This window comes from Lipomyces chichibuensis (genome assembly GCF_038497645.1).
Source record: "Lipomyces chichibuensis strain CBS 12929 unplaced genomic scaffold V1513scaffold_7, whole genome shotgun sequence".
Taxonomy (NCBI): Eukaryota; Fungi; Ascomycota; class Lipomycetes; order Lipomycetales; family Lipomycetaceae; genus Lipomyces; species Lipomyces chichibuensis.
In genome coordinates this window covers 396751-415378 of record NW_027117459.1, presented here as the reverse complement: position 1 = coordinate 415378, position 18628 = coordinate 396751, and the positions used below count along the sequence as shown (strand labels likewise).

At 47.0% G+C, this 18628-nt stretch overlaps 7 protein-coding genes across 7 annotated transcripts; 3 read left to right on the top strand and 4 right to left on the bottom strand.

Moving 5' to 3' along the window:
• Nucleotides 1–12: 12 nt before the first annotated feature.
• Nucleotides 13–1697, bottom strand: V1513DRAFT_440878 (uncharacterized protein). Its single transcript, XM_066897433.1, has 2 exons — nt 1184–1697; nt 13–1128 (listed from the first exon to the last, which is right to left on the bottom strand). Exons 1-2 carry the CDS (start codon nt 1607–1609, stop codon nt 496–498), a joined length of 1059 nt encoding a protein of 352 aa, XP_066754929.1. The 5' UTR covers nt 1610–1697; the 3' UTR covers nt 13–495.
• A 129-nt stretch (nt 1698–1826) lies between these two features.
• Nucleotides 1827–5116, top strand: V1513DRAFT_424080 (uncharacterized protein; the record flags this gene model as incomplete). The annotated part of the gene is made up of 3 exons (XM_066896067.1): nt 1827–3371; nt 3430–3474; nt 4727–5116. 3 exons carry the CDS (start codon nt 1827–1829, stop codon nt 5114–5116), a joined length of 1980 nt encoding a protein of 659 aa, XP_066754928.1.
• Nucleotides 5117–5314: 198 nt separating this feature from the next.
• On the bottom strand, nt 5315–7997 carry V1513DRAFT_301149 (glycosyltransferase family 20-domain-containing protein). The gene is made up of 3 exons (XM_066894627.1): nt 7757–7997; nt 6105–7701; nt 5315–6055 (listed from the first exon to the last, which is right to left on the bottom strand). Exons 1-3 carry the CDS (start codon nt 7777–7779, stop codon nt 5480–5482), a joined length of 2196 nt encoding a protein of 731 aa, XP_066754927.1. The 5' UTR covers nt 7780–7997; the 3' UTR covers nt 5315–5479.
• A 1194-nt stretch (nt 7998–9191) lies between these two features.
• V1513DRAFT_376139 (uncharacterized protein) lies at nt 9192–12235 on the bottom strand (the record flags this gene model as incomplete). The annotated part of the gene is made up of 3 exons (XM_066894920.1): nt 9192–9326; nt 9376–10528; nt 10575–12235. The coding sequence occupies 3 exons, from the start codon at nt 12233–12235 to the stop codon at nt 9192–9194; spliced, it is 2949 nt and encodes a 982-aa protein (XP_066754926.1).
• A 412-nt stretch (nt 12236–12647) lies between these two features.
• On the top strand, nt 12648–14101 carry V1513DRAFT_483763 (Longin-like domain-containing protein). The gene is made up of 5 exons (XM_066900430.1): nt 12648–12928; nt 13083–13117; nt 13188–13297; nt 13352–13515; nt 13584–14101. The coding sequence occupies exons 1-5, from the start codon at nt 12892–12894 to the stop codon at nt 13886–13888; spliced, it is 651 nt and encodes a 216-aa protein (XP_066754925.1). The 5' UTR covers nt 12648–12891; the 3' UTR covers nt 13889–14101.
• V1513DRAFT_411952 (Elongator complex protein 5) lies at nt 14008–15476 on the bottom strand. Its single transcript, XM_066895742.1, has 2 exons — nt 14981–15476; nt 14008–14923 (listed from the first exon to the last, which is right to left on the bottom strand). Exons 1-2 carry the CDS (start codon nt 15285–15287, stop codon nt 14292–14294), a joined length of 939 nt encoding a protein of 312 aa, XP_066754924.1. The 5' UTR covers nt 15288–15476; the 3' UTR covers nt 14008–14291.
• Nucleotides 15299–18103, top strand: V1513DRAFT_483761 (uncharacterized protein). The gene is made up of 3 exons (XM_066900429.1): nt 15299–17213; nt 17278–17427; nt 17492–18103. Exons 1-3 carry the CDS (start codon nt 15592–15594, stop codon nt 17865–17867), a joined length of 2148 nt encoding a protein of 715 aa, XP_066754923.1. The 5' UTR covers nt 15299–15591; the 3' UTR covers nt 17868–18103.
• The last annotated feature ends 525 nt before the right edge of the window (nt 18104–18628 follow it).

Below are 18628 nucleotides of genomic sequence, written 5' to 3'. Positions count from 1 at the left end.
CGGAGCAACGCTATTTGCAACCTTGATGAGGTAGGATTCCAAAATACAAGATTCTTTTGTCCGCAATCATGTCTACTCTGTATTTGCTCTACTGACCAGAAACACTGATCCAAACTCAACACCCACAAAATGTTTCGTCATTCACACCTAACCATGTCTCATTTGATGTGACAGTGAAAATTCGATTGTAAAACGACCACCAGTAAGCCTATCAACTAACCATCGCTCCTCGACCCGGCGACCCGATTAGCGTACTCAAATACTTGTGGTCTCATCGTAGCAACGCCAACAGTGGTGGATAGTGGACCTTGATTGCAGGCCACTGCCATCAAACCAATATGAATTAAAATATGACGCTGAAGGTTCATAAGGCTGTCGGTAGGCGCACTCAAATGTCATGGTTTCTGGATCGAGAACAAATCTACGGCTCTCTACAACAGATCTCGACGTGCACTTTGCAAACTGAAGAGCTCTTAGAATGCCGTCAATCACCGTTCATAGAACCGTACGAACGCGGCTTTCTACCCGCAGCATTTCTCGTGCCGCTAGCTGTTCTCGCTCTTCGCGGCCTTCCTGCTCCCGAATGAGGCGTTGCATTTCGTTCGACGGGGCATTTGATTTGGACTTCATGACTTCTTTACCCTGGGAGTCCCGACCCAGACCGGACCGAGCTTCACGGCTATTCCTCTCGCCGTCTCGGTGCTCTCTATGAGATATACGGCTCCCTGATCTTTCAGCTCGTCTTTCTAGATCGTCCATCTCGGAATTCTGCCGTACACGTTTACTCTGACCAGCGTAATATGCGCCACTGCCCCGTTCAATCCTGCGCCACGGCTCGATCAGTGATTTTTCCCGTCGTTTCTGATCAACTTCCGCCTTTCTACTCAAGTAAGTCTGCATACTGACTAGCGGATCCAAAGCCTCCTTTTTTTTTGCGCTTGATTGCGATAGTCTCTCGCGCTCCTTCTCGGATTGTGATCGCTGTTTCGTGGATTTCATGTCCATTGTGGTATACCACGGCGATATTTCCTCAGCTGGCTTATCCAACCGCATATTGCGTAGATTCTGCGGTTGCAGTTCTTTCTGTTGCCGACTCCTGTTAGCACCTGCCCGTCCTTCCGATTCGGCCTGGAAATGAACGTTAACGGAAATGTAACATGAAAATACCTGAAATCTCACCCACCCTTTCCAGCTCCTCGAAGAAATTTATATGACCGCCTTCTTTAAATAAAGCTTCAGAGCTTGTTCTCTTCTCTGCGCCTTTCAAGGCATTGCTCGCAGCTGCCAGCTCATCGTCAAGATCCCGTGGCCGCTTCCTTCCACTTGCCGCTGTGGCAGCAATAGCTGTTTGGATAGCTTTGTCGGCATCCGTCGCTTCCTGCATCCTATCTTCTCTGCGGTTCGCCGGCGAGCCATCTATAATCTCAGTAGTCTCTCCGCGTTGACGGCGTCTCAGAATCTCGATCCTTTGCTCGCGGTCGCGCTGCCGTAATATCTCATCTTCTTGTTCTTCCTTTTCACGAGCAGCAGCTTCGTCCCGTCGAACGCGCTCAATATTCGCGCTGTTGTAGACATGGTATGATTTATGGTGTAGTAACTTTATCGGCATGGCTGCGGGATTTGCGGGTCTGTCGATATCAAGGTCGATATCAAAAGCAGTTGATAGTCATATAGGAGTTGGAACCGACGATGTTCGTTAGGCAGGAATGTCAAGAAGCAGCAACACATGCAGACTTATGTTGGGTTGGGGCTGCAAATCATCCACGAGATGTTACCACTTTACTGGCGAACGCAAAATACGTCCGGATTGAAGGACAAATGTGCTAATGGGCGGCTCTTCTACTCCGTCATCCACAAACTCAGTTACAGATTTAAGATCTCAGGCGGACAAAATCAGGGAGGAAATTCGACGCACTGCACCCGAGCAACTCTCCACCCTTCCCAAATCAATATTCAGTCTTCACACCGAGGCAGCACGATCACTACCACCTACTTCTTCGATATCACCACACAGTGATGAAGATAAGGCGATTTTATTGCGGGTTAAGACGGCGATAATAGCGCTACGTGCACTATGTCAGACGAAGATTAACGCTTATCCATTTTCGTCAGTGCCGCTACCGTTTCTTCAACTGCATACACATGCTTGGATTCTTTCCGCATTGCACCGATACACCTCGTCACTCTATTACGCGAACGTCGGAGATAGGAGCAGTTATTCTGAATATGAGACCAACGTCCCGTTTGATGCCATTATATTCGACATCGACACGGCATTAATTATTGGAGGTTCTAGCATACCGCTCCATCTTCGGAGACTTGTCAATGAGTTTCTAGAAGCATTGTATGCCGCCGAAGAAGAATTTGATGTTGATTCATCAAATGGCATTTCTGAAGACCAAACTCTGACCTCCAGCATCAAAAGGTTCAGTTACTTTTGTCCACCAGAATATAAGGAGTTGATCGATACCATATACTTTCCATCGCTTTACGCCAGGATACCAACTATCGCATCGCCGACGATACCGTCCTTTGACGCATACATGGACCAAATATTGTTAAAAAGTGCATCACTGCAACCAGTCCACCTGCGAGGCATTGCTGTCACTTGGCCCGCGTTCAAGGCATGGAATTCCCCCTCGTATCTGCTTTCAGTCACGAACAACGGTCGCCGCGTCGTACCAGTCGAAATAGGTAAAAGCTACGTCTCCGATTCCTGGACGCAAGAGTTTCGCACATTTGGAGCATTACTCCTTCACTGGCTTCAGCACGATTCTCAGCCAGATAGAGCGTGTCCGACAACGTATCTAGCGCAGCATGACCTTTTTTTACAGATTGATCCGTTGCGGGCAGATATTCTCACGCCGGATCTAATCCACTCTGCAACATTTGCACGAAGAGAAACGAGTACCACGAAAATGACATTGATTAATGCTTGGGTTGGTCCTGCCGGTACTATTTCACCGTTACACACGGATCCGCATGATAATATTCTTGTACAAGTTGTTGGGTACAAATATGTCCGTCTGTACTCGGCTATTGTTTCAAAAGAAAAGATGTACCCTCGAGGGATAGAGAACCAGATTGGAATCGGAGTGGACATGGGAAATACTAGTGCAGTCGAGCTTGAACGCGGATGCTTCGGAGCCTTATTTGGAGACGCAGACGTACTAGATTTGCCTACTTCTGTCAGTGATATACACGACAGGCGAAATGGGAAAGAAGAGAATGAACTTGACGGCGATAAATTCGCGCGACTCCGGGAGAGAATGCTTGACAAGAAGAACTATCGAGATGAATACGAAGGATTTGGATGGGATGGAGAATTTTTGGACTGCATCATAGGGCCTGGCGACGGCTTGTTCATTCCAGTAAGTTTCGTTAGAATTACGGACCCTCGCATCTCAAAATCATAGCTAATTAGTACAGGCAGGATGGTGGCACTACGTTAAGAGCCTTTCACCGAGCTTTACGGTTAGCTTTTGGTTCTAAATTATAATTGTTCGGTCATCCCCGCTTATAAATAGCGAGGCAAAAAAAAACCATCACTCGATTTCGCGAGAGTGGGTACCTGAATAAATTTGATTTCCAACAACAATTAGGGCTTGCAGGGAGTGAGCAGAACTTCCCTTTTCACATGCGGATAAGAAGCAAAGAGCTTTGTATCGGATTAATGGCCTTTCCGAAGGACCGGGAATGGCTCCCGATCAACATGGAACGTCTAAAAGAAATGCAGGGCCAGTAGGAACCTCCTGGTTGCGCATGGCTCGTGCATAGTCCATGCCAGTCAAGACCACGAACACGTTACACGTCGTAGGTCCTTCGTTCTCGAGCGGCAGCTAGTATAATCCTGCCAGCTCAATCTGCCGCCTGTTTCTGTGTTAGAGCATGTAATTCCCAGGAGGAAATCTAGGCCAAGTACGCAATAGTCGTATACATCTGGATTAAAGCCTGGCATGGGCTATATTCAACATCCCCTCGGAATTGTACCATCAAAGATTGAGTAGTACCACGATCCGGGTACTTCTGTCTTTGATATATGTTCAATGAATACGTGTTCAGTAACGCTTGCACATTCGCGGTCCGAGGTTTGTTGTGAGGATCGACCTGCTGTCTCCACATATCCGTAATTGCTGCCACGTGCTGCTTCAGCGTGTTGCTCGTGTAATGAGGTCCTCCGTATTGCGGCAACCCAACCCCTTGTCGATAAGCTCCGTTTGGAGAAATGCAGTGTTTTGCGTCGGTAGCTTAAGATAACCAAACGCTGGTACCCTTTTGATATTAGTTCAAAACCCTTAGCTTTGGTGCTATAATAATAGCAGCTAGTATTGTGTGTGCTACATGTTGATGGAACCATATCGTGTGAACATCTGATTGTTATGTCCAGAAGCAGGGGAATCGACAATAGGAGCAAGAAAGAGAATTCTTCAGGAGTTAACATGTGCGTGAGACGGCAAGACTAAATATATTTAATACGAGTTTGAAAGTATCTGCGACAACTGAGACTGGGGTTGGGTTGAACGATTCGGCCCACAGGAACATAACGGCACAGGCAAATAACGTGGGTTATTGCATATGAATTCGTTTATTCAAGTTTAGCAGTAATGGCTGTTATATCAACAATTTGGAATTCAGTAATCGTACGTATCTGTTCTCTTGGTAACTTCTATTCTCTCAGTTCGAAATATGTGAGGTATAGGACTTGCTATATACTGACTAGAGATAGACAACATTACTATTCCTCTTTTGCACAGTAACATTAACATTAGCATATAAGTGGGCCTTACAACCTATTCTCAAGAAATACAACATAGACATCCCACTACACGACATTTCCTCCTATCTCCAATCCCTCAACTCCAATTCACCCCCAACTAGATCAGGAGACATCGCACTCGCGGGTCCCGATGAACTCGAGGCAGGCGTTGGCATCTCGAACTTAGGTCGTGGGCGAGATGTGGTTGAGACGCGGGAGCATATGGATTGGGAGCAACGGACGCGGTATCAGGAGATCTTGAACGGCGAGGAGGATGACGCAGACGACGAGTTTTTTGATGCTGCCAGTATTGCGGGGAGCATCATACCGAACGGGAGAGCTCCCGCAAGTCGGCGGTGAGAAATTGATAGCTATACATGGGTAGCATGGCATTAAGCAGCTAGTGGGTAATGATGTGGGGTTTTGTATTGGCGTTTGTTGTTTCGGAACAGTTGGTATTCATGTGCATAACATCATGGTTTCGTTGAAATATTTATTATTTGATCTACGAGTAAAACTCGAAGGGCGTACAACCGTGCAAAATCTTACATAAATACACGAGAAGGACTAAGCTAAAAGTACACAATCACGCCGATGGGACTAAATATCTCCCATCAAAATGTCATCGTTTTTGGAACTCCGAAATATCAAAAAAAAAAAAAAAACCCGTATAGTTATCCGTCTAGATTCCACTTCTGTACTTAATGATCGCGCTTTCCACCTTTAATTCTTCCGATGCTGTTCTTCCCACGTCTTATCTAATTTATTCAGAAACAAACGGACCCAATGTGCGCACGTATTGGTCGTGACTTCGGAGTATAATTTTTTATATCGTTCTTCACGCTCTTCTTCCGGCATCGACACTGCCTTGTAGAATGCCTCAGCGACCTCAACACGATCCCAAGGGTTAACCAACAAACATTTGTCACCTAGTACGGCTGCACTGCCAGTAAACTCTGAAAGAATAAGAGGGCCCTTGGAGGTCTCGAGCTGGCAAAATATGTACTCATGGCAAGTCAAGTTCATACCTTCTCGAAGTGACGTCACGACGAACACATCGGCTTCGTAAAGAAGGGCAAGATACTGCTCGAATGATATATCTTGATGCAAGAAAACAACTGGCGGCTCGGAAACTACATGTGTAGAGGCGTTGATGCGTGTGACGATGTCAGAAACTTCGGATTCGAGATCTTGCGAGGCAATGTTAGTGAGGCATACTTGAATGAATATAGCCTTTTCTTTGTATTCTGGATGGTTTTTCAAAAACCGTTCATAGCCTAGCATTTTGTGACGTACACCCTGCAAAGATTAGAACTTGTATTCCTTATGTAACTAACATAGCACTTACTCTGAACTGATCAAGCTTGTCTCGTCCAACAATCATCTTCTTATCAGGCCACCGTTCTCTCAACATCTGTCTCCACCTCTTTACATCTGGATCCTCGCTAGCAAGTCTCAGAGACACAGGATCAATTCCAATTGCCATATCGACAACAGCGACCCTGCGGCCGTCGTAGTCAATAGTACCATCTCTGTTTGGCGCTATACCTAGGACGACCTGAACTGTCTGTCGGAAATGTCTGGCATACTCATTACTCTGGAAACCAACAACGTCCGCTCCAAGCATTCCCCTCAACAGCAACTTTCTCGTCGGGAGACATCGATAAACTTCGCTCGACGGGAACGCAATGTGCAAAAAGAAACCAATTTTTGCGTCTGGAATCTTTTCCCTCACTATACCTGGAACCAAAAGTAGGTGGTAATCATGCACCCAGATCGTGTCTCCGGGTGTGTAATTAGCAACGACGACGTCAGCAAAAGCGGTATTCAAAGCGTGGTAATGGACCCATGAATGATCCTCATATGCCTTGGACTTTGGATGATCTGGAATCTGATAGTGGAAAGTTGGCCATAAAATGTCTTTGCAATAATGAGTATAATGACCCTCGAGAGTCGAATCGCTTACAAAGACGGGCGCGTCTTGATATTCTGTCAGCAGAACATTGCCAATGGCCTTTTTGGTATCCTCTTCAAGCGCATCCGTGGGCATACCCAGCGTTCCAATCCAACGTTTGTCGGAGATCGCACCTTCTGCCTCGGCACGCGCGATAGCGTTGCGAAGACCGCCGTTACCCTTGTGGTACTTAACCACTGACCATGGTGCACTCTTGAAGACCGAGGCCGCGTCCAATGGCGACGACTTACTGGGCTGTACTTTCTTTGGTGCAACACGAAGAGATGGACCATTCGGGATCGATTTACTGCGTGGTGTAACAAGGTGTTTCGCGGGCGGGGGTGAGCTCGCGCGGGACTTCGGGTGTGTCACAATCGAAGGCGTAAGCAGACCATTGCTAAATGAAGAAGATGTTGGCGAGGCAATTGCTGAAGACTCCTCTGAAACAGTGTGCTCAGGAATGTTGCTGATGGTCAGATTACTTAAGCCATTAGCTAGATTGCTACTAATCGTGGAGGACTGTGAGCTTTTCCCGGCAGCAGCAGCTGCGGCAGCTTTTCTCAGGGATCGAGCATAGATTGATCTGAAGTTGCGCTCGAACTCAACGGACATCGCAGAATTAGAGCCGGGAATACCAGAAACGGAGTCTAAGTTCGGAGCGCTATGGGTTGCGGCCGATGGTGGCGTGGACAGCTTGAAGAAGAAGTCCTCCACGTCAGCCGTTGGCGGAGGGGAAGCGGGTGGGGTGTTGTGCGTAGAAGTTACCCGTGAGGCGAGAGACCGGATGAAATTCGGGATCGGAGTTGGTACGGCCGATGATTGTACGGACGAGGTTGTTAGTAGTTGGCTCGTTGATCCTGTGGGAGCTTGCATCGGAGCATCGTATGGCTGGGAGGCCGTTGACGGCGATCTCGAGAGGATCGGCAGGGAAATGACCCTCTCGACAAGTCTTGGATCATCGAGATTGAAGTGGACTGTATGCGGCAGATAACTGTCATGTGGCTATTAGCAAAAATGTTGTATATCAAGCGCGGAGGCGTACTTACAGAGACACCACTAGCAGGGACATGGCCGAACCTCTAGCACGTAGAAGGGATTCTCAAAACCGAATGGTGCCAAAACCAACAGAGTGAGCGGAATATGAAGAGTAACGGAAGAACAAGTAGAGCGGAGGAGAGATGTGCAAACAGGCGAGCCACGGCGGCAGCAGGAAGTATTTACAGCCGGGCGCTGATTCTTTTGGGAGCTGCCACGAGGATAACGCGTTTGGATCGGCGTGGAATGCCGAGGGCAATACTATGCGGCGACGGGAAGTTCAGAGTTCAGCCGGTCAGGACCGTTTCTGCTTCCGCCCGCGTTAGGAAATAGTCCTAACCCACAGAATTCAAAGCTAAACTTCCTCGTGAGTTTAAGGATTCGTATCGACATCATTGGAGAGGCGATCACAGTTGGTCTCGGAAGACGTAGCTACTGCTAGAGTAGTTTTGATAAAGTGACGCCAGAGTGTTATAAACGTTTCCCATAAAGATTAAGACCGTATATTCTTATGTTCATGTGAAAACCAGGGAGGCATATCGAATCAGAACGTGGGGCAGGCAGGCAGTCAACGACAAGAAGAGAACCCCAAGTTTAAACTTTCGATGATGGGGGTCCTCGAGTTTGCGTGGGGTCGTCTACCCTACAAATAATAATTGCCAACAACATGTCGCCAACAGCGAACATATCTCTGGATATTATTTGAGTCGCTATCTGCCAACTAATTAATAACTTAGTCTCTAGTAGTGTGAACTGTCTAACTCAATGCCAGCAGTCATTGCTGAAGACCCTGGCTTTTTAACTCATATAGTAGATCCACCCAGACTGGCGAATGCACTAACTATAGCGTCTTCTCCTTAGTGAAGGTCACCATGCTTTGCTGACACAGTGACCATGTAGATGCCAAAGTCAATCCGGTGTCGAAGTGACTCCCATGTATGCGAAAATGCATTTAGATTTCCAAATGCAGCTGAACTTTAAATTTTACCAGCAATCGCCCTGGCATCCGACACAAAAAGCAATTCTAGTTAACGCAAGCAATGTATATTTTCCCTCTGCTTCAACATCAAATTATACCCCCCTCCTTATTTCTTTATTCTAACAGCAAAGTACACGGTATCATTTTCATTGACTATTCCCAAACTAAAAAGTAGGAATATCCATAAAACACACAACTAGCAACAACACTGTCGGCAAAACCATTTTATACTCTCCAAGATATAAACACAACACGTGTTCGTGGATCAGTACGGCTATAAAGTTGTAGCACGATCTGTCATATCCATGACAAGGTTCAATGCATTCGGCGTATGAAGAATATCTCAACCCAATTGTCGAATCAATGCCGGCCTCCGCCGTATTAAAAGTGCTGAGAAAATTCGCATCTTGCATCTGAGATAGAACTGTATAAAAAAAAACCACGAAAGCGGCGACAAAATAAACAAGCTATCCAGCAGGAACATCGATATCCTCATCAAACTGCTCCTGACCGCGCGGCGACGCGCTGGACAGGCGAGCTTGGAATTTTTCGGTAAGCGAGAACTGTTTGGTAGCTGCGTTATACTCAAACCACTGTCCGCTCTGATCTCGTTAATTACTCTTCGCAATGCCTGAATGCAATCCCACTTACCATAGCAAGACGGAACCCGAGCCACAGGATCCGATCAACCCGCGCCACGTCGTCAGCCTGTTGCTCCCCAGCCTTCGACGGCGGACCTACATATCCATGGATCCGTTCCTTCTGCAGCTCATCGTAATCAAAATCGCGGTCAAAATAGTCCTCAGTCTCTTCAGTCTCATCGGCATTCCACGGAAAATGGCTCGCCCAATCCAACCCCTGAATTGCCCAGTCCTCACACAACGATTTCGAACTTGGGAAACACTTCCACTCATACACCGTGTCCGCATCCGCAATATATGTCATAGTCTTGAGAAAATGGAGAAGCTCTTGCCAAGGGAACGCGGTTTCGAAATCGCCCGCTTCAGCATTCACAAGAAATAGCTCAGTCGCGGCATACTTAAAATCCTTAATATAGTCCAGAAACACCATCCACGCAAAAATATGAGGATAATGTTCGGCCGAACCAATTGTAAGCGCTAGCTTCAGCGTAGAGTAGGCTAGATGCTTCGCCTGCGACAGAGCTGCGGAGCCAGCCTTGTATTTGCCAGACCGGACGTAGGCATCCAAAGTCAGTGGTGGCGGCGATGAGCTACCTGTTGCCAAGGTTCCGGACGAAGACGACGACGAAAGCTCAGGCGTCACTGTATTGTCGGAGGTCGAATCAACCGCCAATTCTGCAAATGAAGACAGCAAGTCATCGTCATGTGTTGGGCGTGTGGATGACGTAGACATCGACAGCGCGGAGGAGTCGGCTGTGGAGGTCGACGACATCGACGATGTCAGAGACTTGGCCAACTTGGTTGGACATATAGCGCTGTTGACATGACCTGTAGTACTCTCCGAATCAGAAGACTTCAGCGGGAATCTGATAAGTTGCTTAAGCAAGTTATCCTTGTCACCGTACTGGTACAAGCAGGCAAGGTTTGCAATCGCGTACTTTATACCGTCCGCATTCCATGCCGCAGGCCGATTCACAAGTCGTAGAAAATCTTCGCAAGTATTGGCTAGCTCGTCAAGCTGAATGCGAGTGAATTGCATGCCATGAGCTCTAGCAAATGCTAATTGCGCCTTATTCGCGTCCTTCGAATAAGAGTCAAAAGCTGCGCCAAACAGAGGAAGCATCGATTCGCGAGTGAGCGTGAAAGGAGCCCGCGCCATTAGACTGTACCATATTAGTATAGGTTTCCTATGTATGGTACAACACATACCTCTTGCAATTATAATAGAGCTGGTCCAATAGCATAGGCTCCGAACAGACAGCCAGGTGATGGTACAGTCGGCCAACTCCAGGCGTCAGGTACGAACACTGAGCATACCAAGCAAATGCATCTTCCTGCCATATCTTGCGATCGTCCCAGTTAGTCTCAATGGCCATTCGGCATCTCGCCAGATCCCCAAGGCACTCCAACCAAGTTTCCTCCTCTGTGGGAATAAATTCATAGAGACGCGTAAGGATCTTGTAAGTGAAGTAAATAAAGGACAGAAGTGAATCAAAAGAATCTGGCAGAAATGCACGAAGAAGCTCGACCAATCTCGAAACGCCATTTTTCCACATTCGCGATGGGATCTTGTATTTTTTTGGCAAATTTTGAATAGCTTGCGTGGCGTTCACCATGTGGCACGCAAATACAAATTCCTCGTACTCCTCAATAAGACGCTCATGGAGTCGAATAAGATCCCACCAAAGTGACTCATCAAACTCTGACTGTGCATTCCAGGCATATGCCTCCTGCTCCGTATCAATCTCGATGCATTGTCCCTCAAGATACACAATTTTTCCATACACTGATCGGACTTTCTTCTCTATCTCCTGGGGAGCGGCTCTGTGATATTCCAGCTGCGGGACAATTTTAGACCGCGTCGACTTGCTCACATTCTCAGAGTTTGGATTTTTCAGAAGCATAATTTTTCCTGATTCACGCGTATGCGACGCGGACGCAATAGGTGGTGCAGGTTCATGGGGCTTTTGAGATCCGGAATGTCCTCCCCTGTGCCTAGTGTTCCTGTCTCGTCCACGCCGTCTTCCGGCACCTCCAGCATTATTTGGCGCTGCCATTTTGACATTACCTCCTCCAACTATCTCGTCAATCTCTGATTCAGGATTGTATAACTTCCCTCCGAGACGGCGATTGGTCTCATGTCCTCCAGATTGAGAGCCAGCATTTGCTTTGGTATCGTTTGATTTTGCTTCGCGAGCATTTCCCTCGCGGTCGCTATCCCCTGGACGTTTATTTCGACGATCGCGGTCGCGATTTCTGCGCCGCCCTGCGCCAACGCCAGTATTTTCATGGTTACTACCGGATTCATCTTTGTTCTGTTGAGGCTGAGTCTGTGACTGAGGTTTCGTGTACGCTGGTATAGGATCTGTTTTCGGATCATAAAGCTGCCTTGGGCCTGATGGCAATTCGCCACTTGAGATCATGCCATGGGACACAGCATTGACAGTAACAAGGGTAGACCCACTAGCCGTCATATATGGGTGAACCTCGCCGCTTTCATCAAGAGCCTGAAGTGGCAACGATCGGTCGTAATCCGGATCTTTTTGCTCTTGCTGCCCGAATCCTAAACCTGTCTGCTGATAGGCCCGTCTGTTCCGTCGGCGAGACGCACCTTGCTGCTTATTATTTGCATTCGCACTTGACGAACTGTTGGGTTGACCGGGAGAGCTGTGTGGTGCCGAAATCCTCGCATTTGGAAAAACATAGTACTGACCAGTGGTATTGTACGTCCCTCCAAACGGCACTCTAATCGTACCGGCTCGCAGAAGTGCATCATCCACAGCACCATGCTGCTCCTGCTGTTGTTGTTGTTGTTGTTGCTGTTGTTGCTGCTGCTGCTGCTGCTGCTGATGATGATGATGATGATGCATCGTATAAACGTAGTTCAAACCAGAGCAACGGCGATTTCAACCATCTGCGCGTGAATTTCGGTTCTGCTCCTATACTCTAGTGATTGTGAAGAAGGTTGACGTCTGTCCGAGCCGAGATGATATATGCACACCACGGGAAGTTCTGAACTTAACAGCAGTCTGCACTAAAAGCGCAGTAGTGCTAAATCTTCTGCATCAAATCTTCCTGCATCTGATTTCAAGCAAGGTACAATACGTGGAATAATTGACTATTTATCGTTGGTTGAGCTAATTAAGTGCAGTTTGAGTCTCAACAAGATGACGAAGCCTACTGCGGATGGTCGGTCCGCTGTCAACCTTTGGTCACAGATTCACAAGTCACGATTCATTCCATATTGAGCCGCGCCTTTCGGAGCTTAGTCTAAGCCACACTGACTGTAAAGCCACGGACTTCCTAGTTGACTGGAGATGTGGCGGTGTTCTAAGGGATCGAGTGTGTGAATCAGTGCATGTGTACATTTACGATTTCTATGCTCTGGCATTTCGGCTGCTAGCTACGTCAGTGGTATTATTTACACAACAGTATCAAACTTTGAGACCAAATCACTGAAATCTGTTTTGGACAAGACAGCTAAGAAGCTATAGCTTGGACGGATTTGTCCCTAATAACAGTGGCCATGATTCGCTCTACGACAATCGTGCGTCTAAATGATAGTGAGTACTATGCCTTCACCACATAACCTGCCTGGTCGTCATTGTGTCGCCATACGTCATATGTCAACAAGAACATATTATCGATAAATACAATTGATCGGACTTTGCGGATTGATGGTAGTTGGACTTTGCTTATGCCAACAACTTTTTGTAGAACTTCCCCTCGCTGCGTCGACAGATGATTCACAAGTATGTTTATGGGCGGCATATGTCATGATTATTCATTCTGTAGGTAAATCGTATCTCTGACATAGACTAGGATCAAAGTGATTTAGCAAAATATACAACAGAAGAGAAGGAGATTATTCGGAAACTGAACGAGACATCTGAGCCCCGTGCGTCTATTGAATCTGGTCCTTATAATCACCAGTATGTCTGCCTTGCATTTCATTTGTGTCTTGGAAGCTGTACTGAGTTTTATAGTTACTTAATTGCAAATGGGCTCATTTATATAACTATCTGCGAGAAATCTTATCCTCGCAAGCTTGCTTTCACATACTTAGATGAGCTCGACAGAGAATTCATCAATTCATACGGACATAGAATCGACCAGCCTGATCTTCGTCCTTTTGCTTTTATAAACTTTGGTGAGCGTTCATAAGATCAAGGATGTACTTGCGTATCGACAATTTGCTAATAATAATTTTTCCTTCAGACAACTTTATCCAGAAAACCAAGCGCGTTTACGAAGACAGTCGGACATCAGTCAATCTCGATAAGCTCAATTCAGAATTACAGGATGTGACGCGAGTTATGACCAAGAACATTGAGGATCTTCTTTACAGAGGGGACAGTCTCGATCGTATGACCAACCTGTCGTCTTCTCTACGGGCAGAGTCATCCAAATACAGAAAGGCCGCGAAACAAATCAATTTTGATGCAATGATACGACAGTATGCGCCCGTGGTTGGCGTGTCACTAATTTTCGTGTTTCTTGTGTATTGGATATTTTTGAGATAAAGATCGAACTGAGTGTAATGCATGATAAGGGATTCCATCATAGACCGTCCTTGGGACATGGAAACACGATATATGAGTGGGTTTCAGTGACGACTTACTACGATACAAAATGCGGAAGCTTGTAACAAGGTTTGTATGAATTATCACTTTAAATATAGTACATTGCTCGGCATAATATCACTACCAATCTGATTCCTGTACGAAATGACTCAGCTGCACATGAATTATGTCCAGCTTTCCTTGACACAAAAATACTCAGAGCTCTCTGGTCTTACATCTCGATGACGCTCTATGCGCCGTCTGCGGCATGGCAGACCAATGAAATGGCGACCACGGGCGGGAAGCATGCGGTGACCAATTAATCCTTAAAAGCCTATATGGATATGCAAGCGATATTTGTTAATTAAAACGGATCCTCGTAAGGGTCCTCTTCGTCGTAATCGTCTTCCTTTTCAAACTCATATACGATTGCTCCTCCGACAACCGTTCCAGTCATGTCGCCCTGTTGTGCCTTCAGATATGGTAGCTCAACGTTCTCCCTTGCGATTTTCTGTTTGTCAGTAGTGCCGAGATTGAACGTTGTGAGATCCTTTAGTAAGCCATCATCGCCTTGTTCCGTGGATCCACCGGAATCGCCAGCTGTCGTAGACTTCGGACTGAACGTGAGAGTATGAGTCGTAAAATCAAATTCAAAGCTTCCCTGTACGGCCCGACCAGACTTCCTTCTGTGCAAAAACTCTAGTCTGCATTGTGCTGAATTCGAACCTAGTGGAAGTAAGAACGTGTCAGATGCCTGGTCATCTTCGTCGATGTTAATCTCGGGCCTAGGAAACAATTTGATGATGGTCGTAGCAAGGTAGAGGAGCTGAGTTGTAGCGAGTGGAGCATAAGACGACGTCGGTAGAGCTGTGTGTCCTGGCAACGGAAGGTGGGATATTGCAACTAATGTTGACGCAGGTCGAATTAACGGAGTAATGAATGTGACCAGATCAGCTGCAGCGACACCTGCGAGCGAATCCAGGAGTATTAATGATTCTGTGTAGTCGCAATTAGTAATTATGATCAACAGAAATTTTTTGTGTTTTTACTCACTCTGATCGCTTCGAAGTAGGCTAATGACTTTGTCATGAATCCTTTTATGTGATAGGTGATGGCACGATACAAATTGCAAGCTCGAACACCCAATCCAGTCTAGCGATCCAGCAGGGGTTTCGAACGACAAAAATATGATCTGAAGCCCCGGTACGGACCCTTCTTTATTTCTGTGAATAAACTCTAATAAGAAATATTTTGCTGTCTGTTTAGGCGTGTCTAGGAGAAGAACAAGCGGGGACACGTCCTTTAAGCTAAGCAACCGATTGAGCAATAGAGGTGTATGCTGCGGTGTGTGATGCTGCATGCTCGGCAGGCAATCGAGCAATTTAAATGCTATGCTCGATTATATATGGTGCATGGATTTAGAGAATAGGTCGCAATCGCCCAGTATACTAGTCGCTGACTCGAAGAATAATCTCAATTTTTTTATTTTGTCATTGGATGCGCTCATCGTTTTGTCCGCCGTTACCCGTTACAATTCCGCACCGTTCCGGCACACACCCAGCGAACCTAAATCAACCATAGAAAAAATTCCCTTCCCCACAAGCTCACTTGACAATTCGCGCTCACCATTGCTGGCCGCGCGCTCTTGACACACAATAGGAGCCATGCCGCGTCCGACCTTCACAGTCACCGCAGTGTGGAGAACCTGTGTAGGGCAGCTGAAGCCCAGGCCCGGATTGGTCGTGATAGGAGCCGGTATCTCGAGACGAATGCTGGCGACCGCTGCCACAGTTCCGCAGAATTTGACTGAGAAAATCGTTCAGAAATATAGTGTTGGGCTACCTCAGGGAAAATATGTTCGAGCAGGTGATTTCGTTACAATTAAACCTCAGCATTGTATGACTCACGACAATTCATGGCCCGTCGCAATGAAATTCCATGGTCTAGGGGCCACTAAGGTCTGTGATGATCGCCAAGTTGTATTAACGCTCGACCACGATGTTCAGAACAAGTCACCTAAAAACCTCGAAAAATACGCGAATATCGAAAATTTTGCTCACAAGCACGGAATTGATTTCTATCCGGCAGGGCGAGGAATTGGCCATCAGATTCTCGTTGAGGAAGGATATGCTTTTCCAGGCACTCTCACTGTCGCCTCAGACTCGCATTCCAATATGTATGGCGGCGTCGGTTGTTTAGGTACCCCCATGGTCCGGACAGATGCGGCAGCTATCTGGGCAACCGGCCAGACCTGGTGGCAGATCCCTCCAGTAGCCAAGGTCGAACTTCGCGGTCGTCTCCCATCTGGTGTATCTGGAAAGGATGTTATTGTTGCACTCTGTGGTGTTTTCAACAAGGATGACGTTTTGAATCATGCCATTGAGTTTGTGGGTGATGCAATTCCGGATCTCACTGTTGACGACCGTCTCACAATTGCAAACATGACTACGGAATGGGGTGCTTTGTCTGGTCTCTTTCCAGTTGACGAAGCCCTTATTAACTGGCTTCGTTCCCGAGTGTTGAGACTTCCTCAGCCACATCCCCGGGTGTCGTCAGATCGAGTCGAAGCCCTCGCCGACCTTTTACAAATTGGTGATCCTACATTGTCACCATCGGAAGGCGCCATCTACGCCAAGCATTTGGTTCTCGATCTATCCACTCTCGCCCCATATGTTTCCGGCCCCAATTCCGTGAAGGTAATAAATTCTCTAACAGACCTTGCTAAGCAAGACATCGCTATCCAGAAAGCATACCTCGTTTCTTGCACTAACAGTCGTCTGTCTGATATCCAGGCTGCTGCTGAAGTTGTTAAGGGACGCAAGGTCGCTCCTAGCGTAGAATTTTACATCGCCGCTGCAAGCTCAAATGTTCAGGCTGATGCTGAGGCTGATGGTGCATGGAACACATTGCTCGAGGCAGGGGCAAAACCACTCCCAGCTGGTTGTGGCCCTTGCATTGGCTTAGGGGTCGGACTTCTTCAAGATGGTGAAGTCGGCATATCTGCTACGAATAGAAATTTCAAAGGTCGAATGGGTAGCAAAGATGCTCTTGCATACTTGGCGTCGCCGGCCGTTGTCGCTGCGTCGGCTGTATTGGGAAGAATCGGCTCACCTGCTGAGGTCGAAGGTGGTGTAGTTTCGCACAATTTGCAGCTCGTCAGCGCGGAACTTCCTGTGGACGACAGTGGCGCCGCGGCCGAGGATGATGCCGCTGCTCCCACCCAGGTTTTGGATGGTTTCCCAGCATTGATCGAAGGAGAGCTTGTCTTCTGCGATGCCGACAACATGTAAGCTTATATTGTGGGTTGCCAATTTTTTGATGTTCAGATACTGACATCAATCAACTTTCAGCAATACAGATGGTATCTATCCCGGAAAGTACACCTACCAAGATGATGTCACTCGTGATACAATGGCCAAGGTCTGTATGGAAAACTACGACGCGTCCTTTGGTAGCAAGACACACGCTGGTGATGTCATTGTCAGTGGCTTTAACTTCGGGTATGTTTGGAGTTGTGTGTGCTTCGTCGTCAGGTCGTCGGTAAATGCTGATAATATTTTATAGAACTGGCTCGTCTCGTGAACAGGCGGCTACTTGCATTCTTGCCAGGGACATTCGCCTCGTTGTCGCGGGCTCGTTCGGAAATATTTTCTTTCGCAATAGTATCAACAACGCTCTTCTCACACTTGAGCTACCAGCTCTGATCTCACTATTGCGCGATAAATTCAAGGCCTCGGAGCCGGAACTCACGCGACGAACTGGCTTATTCATTAAATGGGACGTTCCTAATGCACGTGTTCAGGTTCGGGAAGGGGCAGAACCAGATGGGAGAGTTGTTTTGGAGCAGAAGATCGGTGACCTTGGTCCAAATCTACAGGATATTATTATCAATGGCGGTTTAGAGGGCTGGGTAAAGAACGAGATTTCCAAGAGTGCATAATATTGCGGCAATAATGAGGCAGTATGGAGTTAGTGTGGCACAGGTCCATAAATTGGGGCTTTACTGTATACAATTATGCAAGGAATGTTGTGGGTTGCCGCATATTCTAAAAGTTACATCTGAAGCATCAAGTAGTTGTTAGTAGTTATGTGCCATGTTTGACTAATGAATCGGGCGGTATAGTTTAGATTTCAAGTTGACGGGACTAGACGTTTAATAAATATATTGATCGAATGTTCCCTGACCTGCAAGTCCGAGTCAATAGTAGTGCCAGCTTCTGCTTAGCATATCGAATTAGAGGGCCGGACGCGTTACTCTGTTTAATCTAGTCGTGCTGTCCAAATACCGAGGTGCATTGATCCTCCTCAAGCAAATGCGAGCGCGCTACTCGCTTGGAACCGGCGTAGTTCACGGCGGCAAGAACCAAGCCACTTGGTCCATACAAGTTCCAGCGCTTGTCAACAGGCGTCGAGAGGTTTACCTGATTGTTCCTTTATACAGATTCTCGTATATATTCTCGTTAGGAGATCTATCTATACATATGCGAGCATAGCTATTCGTCTTCCGGGGCGAATTGCTGTACGCTGAGGCTTGTCTCCTTGCCATCTGGTCTTGCCAGGTGAGCATGCAGGATGGAACCACACCAGATCTCGGCATTTTGTTCGTAATGTTCAAAATAAGGGGTTTGGTGGCCGTTTAATACCCGTGAAGATAACAACATCAACAAAGTGTACACGTTTCCCCAAGTCTAACTCAAACAA

Coding starts and splice junctions, on each gene's coding strand:
- V1513DRAFT_411952 (XM_066895742.1), bottom strand. CDS start 15,287: ATGCAGCATCACACACCGCAGCATACACCTCTATTGCTCAATCGGTTG. Junction 14,924..14,980: donor CCTACTTCGAAGCGATCAGA/GTGAGTAAAAAC, acceptor GCGACTACACAG/AATCATTAATACTCCTGGAT.
- V1513DRAFT_483761 (XM_066900429.1), top strand. CDS start 15,592: ATGCCGCGTCCGACCTTCACAGTCACCGCAGTGTGGAGAACCTGTGTA. Junction 17,214..17,277: donor TTCTGCGATGCCGACAACAT/GTAAGCTTATAT, acceptor ATCAACTTTCAG/CAATACAGATGGTATCTATC. Junction 17,428..17,491: donor GTCAGTGGCTTTAACTTCGG/GTATGTTTGGAG, acceptor AATATTTTATAG/AACTGGCTCGTCTCGTGAAC.
- V1513DRAFT_440878 (XM_066897433.1), bottom strand. CDS start 1,609: ATGCCGATAAAGTTACTACACCATAAATCATACCATGTCTACAACAGC. Junction 1,129..1,183: donor TCTTCGAGGAGCTGGAAAGG/GTGGGTGAGATT, acceptor GTTCATTTCCAG/GCCGAATCGGAAGGACGGGC.
- V1513DRAFT_301149 (XM_066894627.1), bottom strand. CDS start 7,779: ATGTCCCTGCTAGTGGTGTCTCT. Junction 7,702..7,756: donor TCCCTGCTAGTGGTGTCTCT/GTAAGTACGCCT, acceptor GCCACATGACAG/TTATCTGCCGCATACAGTCC. Junction 6,056..6,104: donor ACAAGCTTGATCAGTTCAGA/GTAAGTGCTATG, acceptor TAATCTTTGCAG/GGTGTACGTCACAAAATGCT.
- V1513DRAFT_483763 (XM_066900430.1), top strand. CDS start 12,892: ATGATTCGCTCTACGACAATCGTGCGTCTAAATGATA. Junction 13,298..13,351: donor TCTGGTCCTTATAATCACCA/GTATGTCTGCCT, acceptor TGAGTTTTATAG/TTACTTAATTGCAAATGGGC. Junction 13,516..13,583: donor TTTTGCTTTTATAAACTTTG/GTGAGCGTTCAT, acceptor TTTTTCCTTCAG/ACAACTTTATCCAGAAAACC.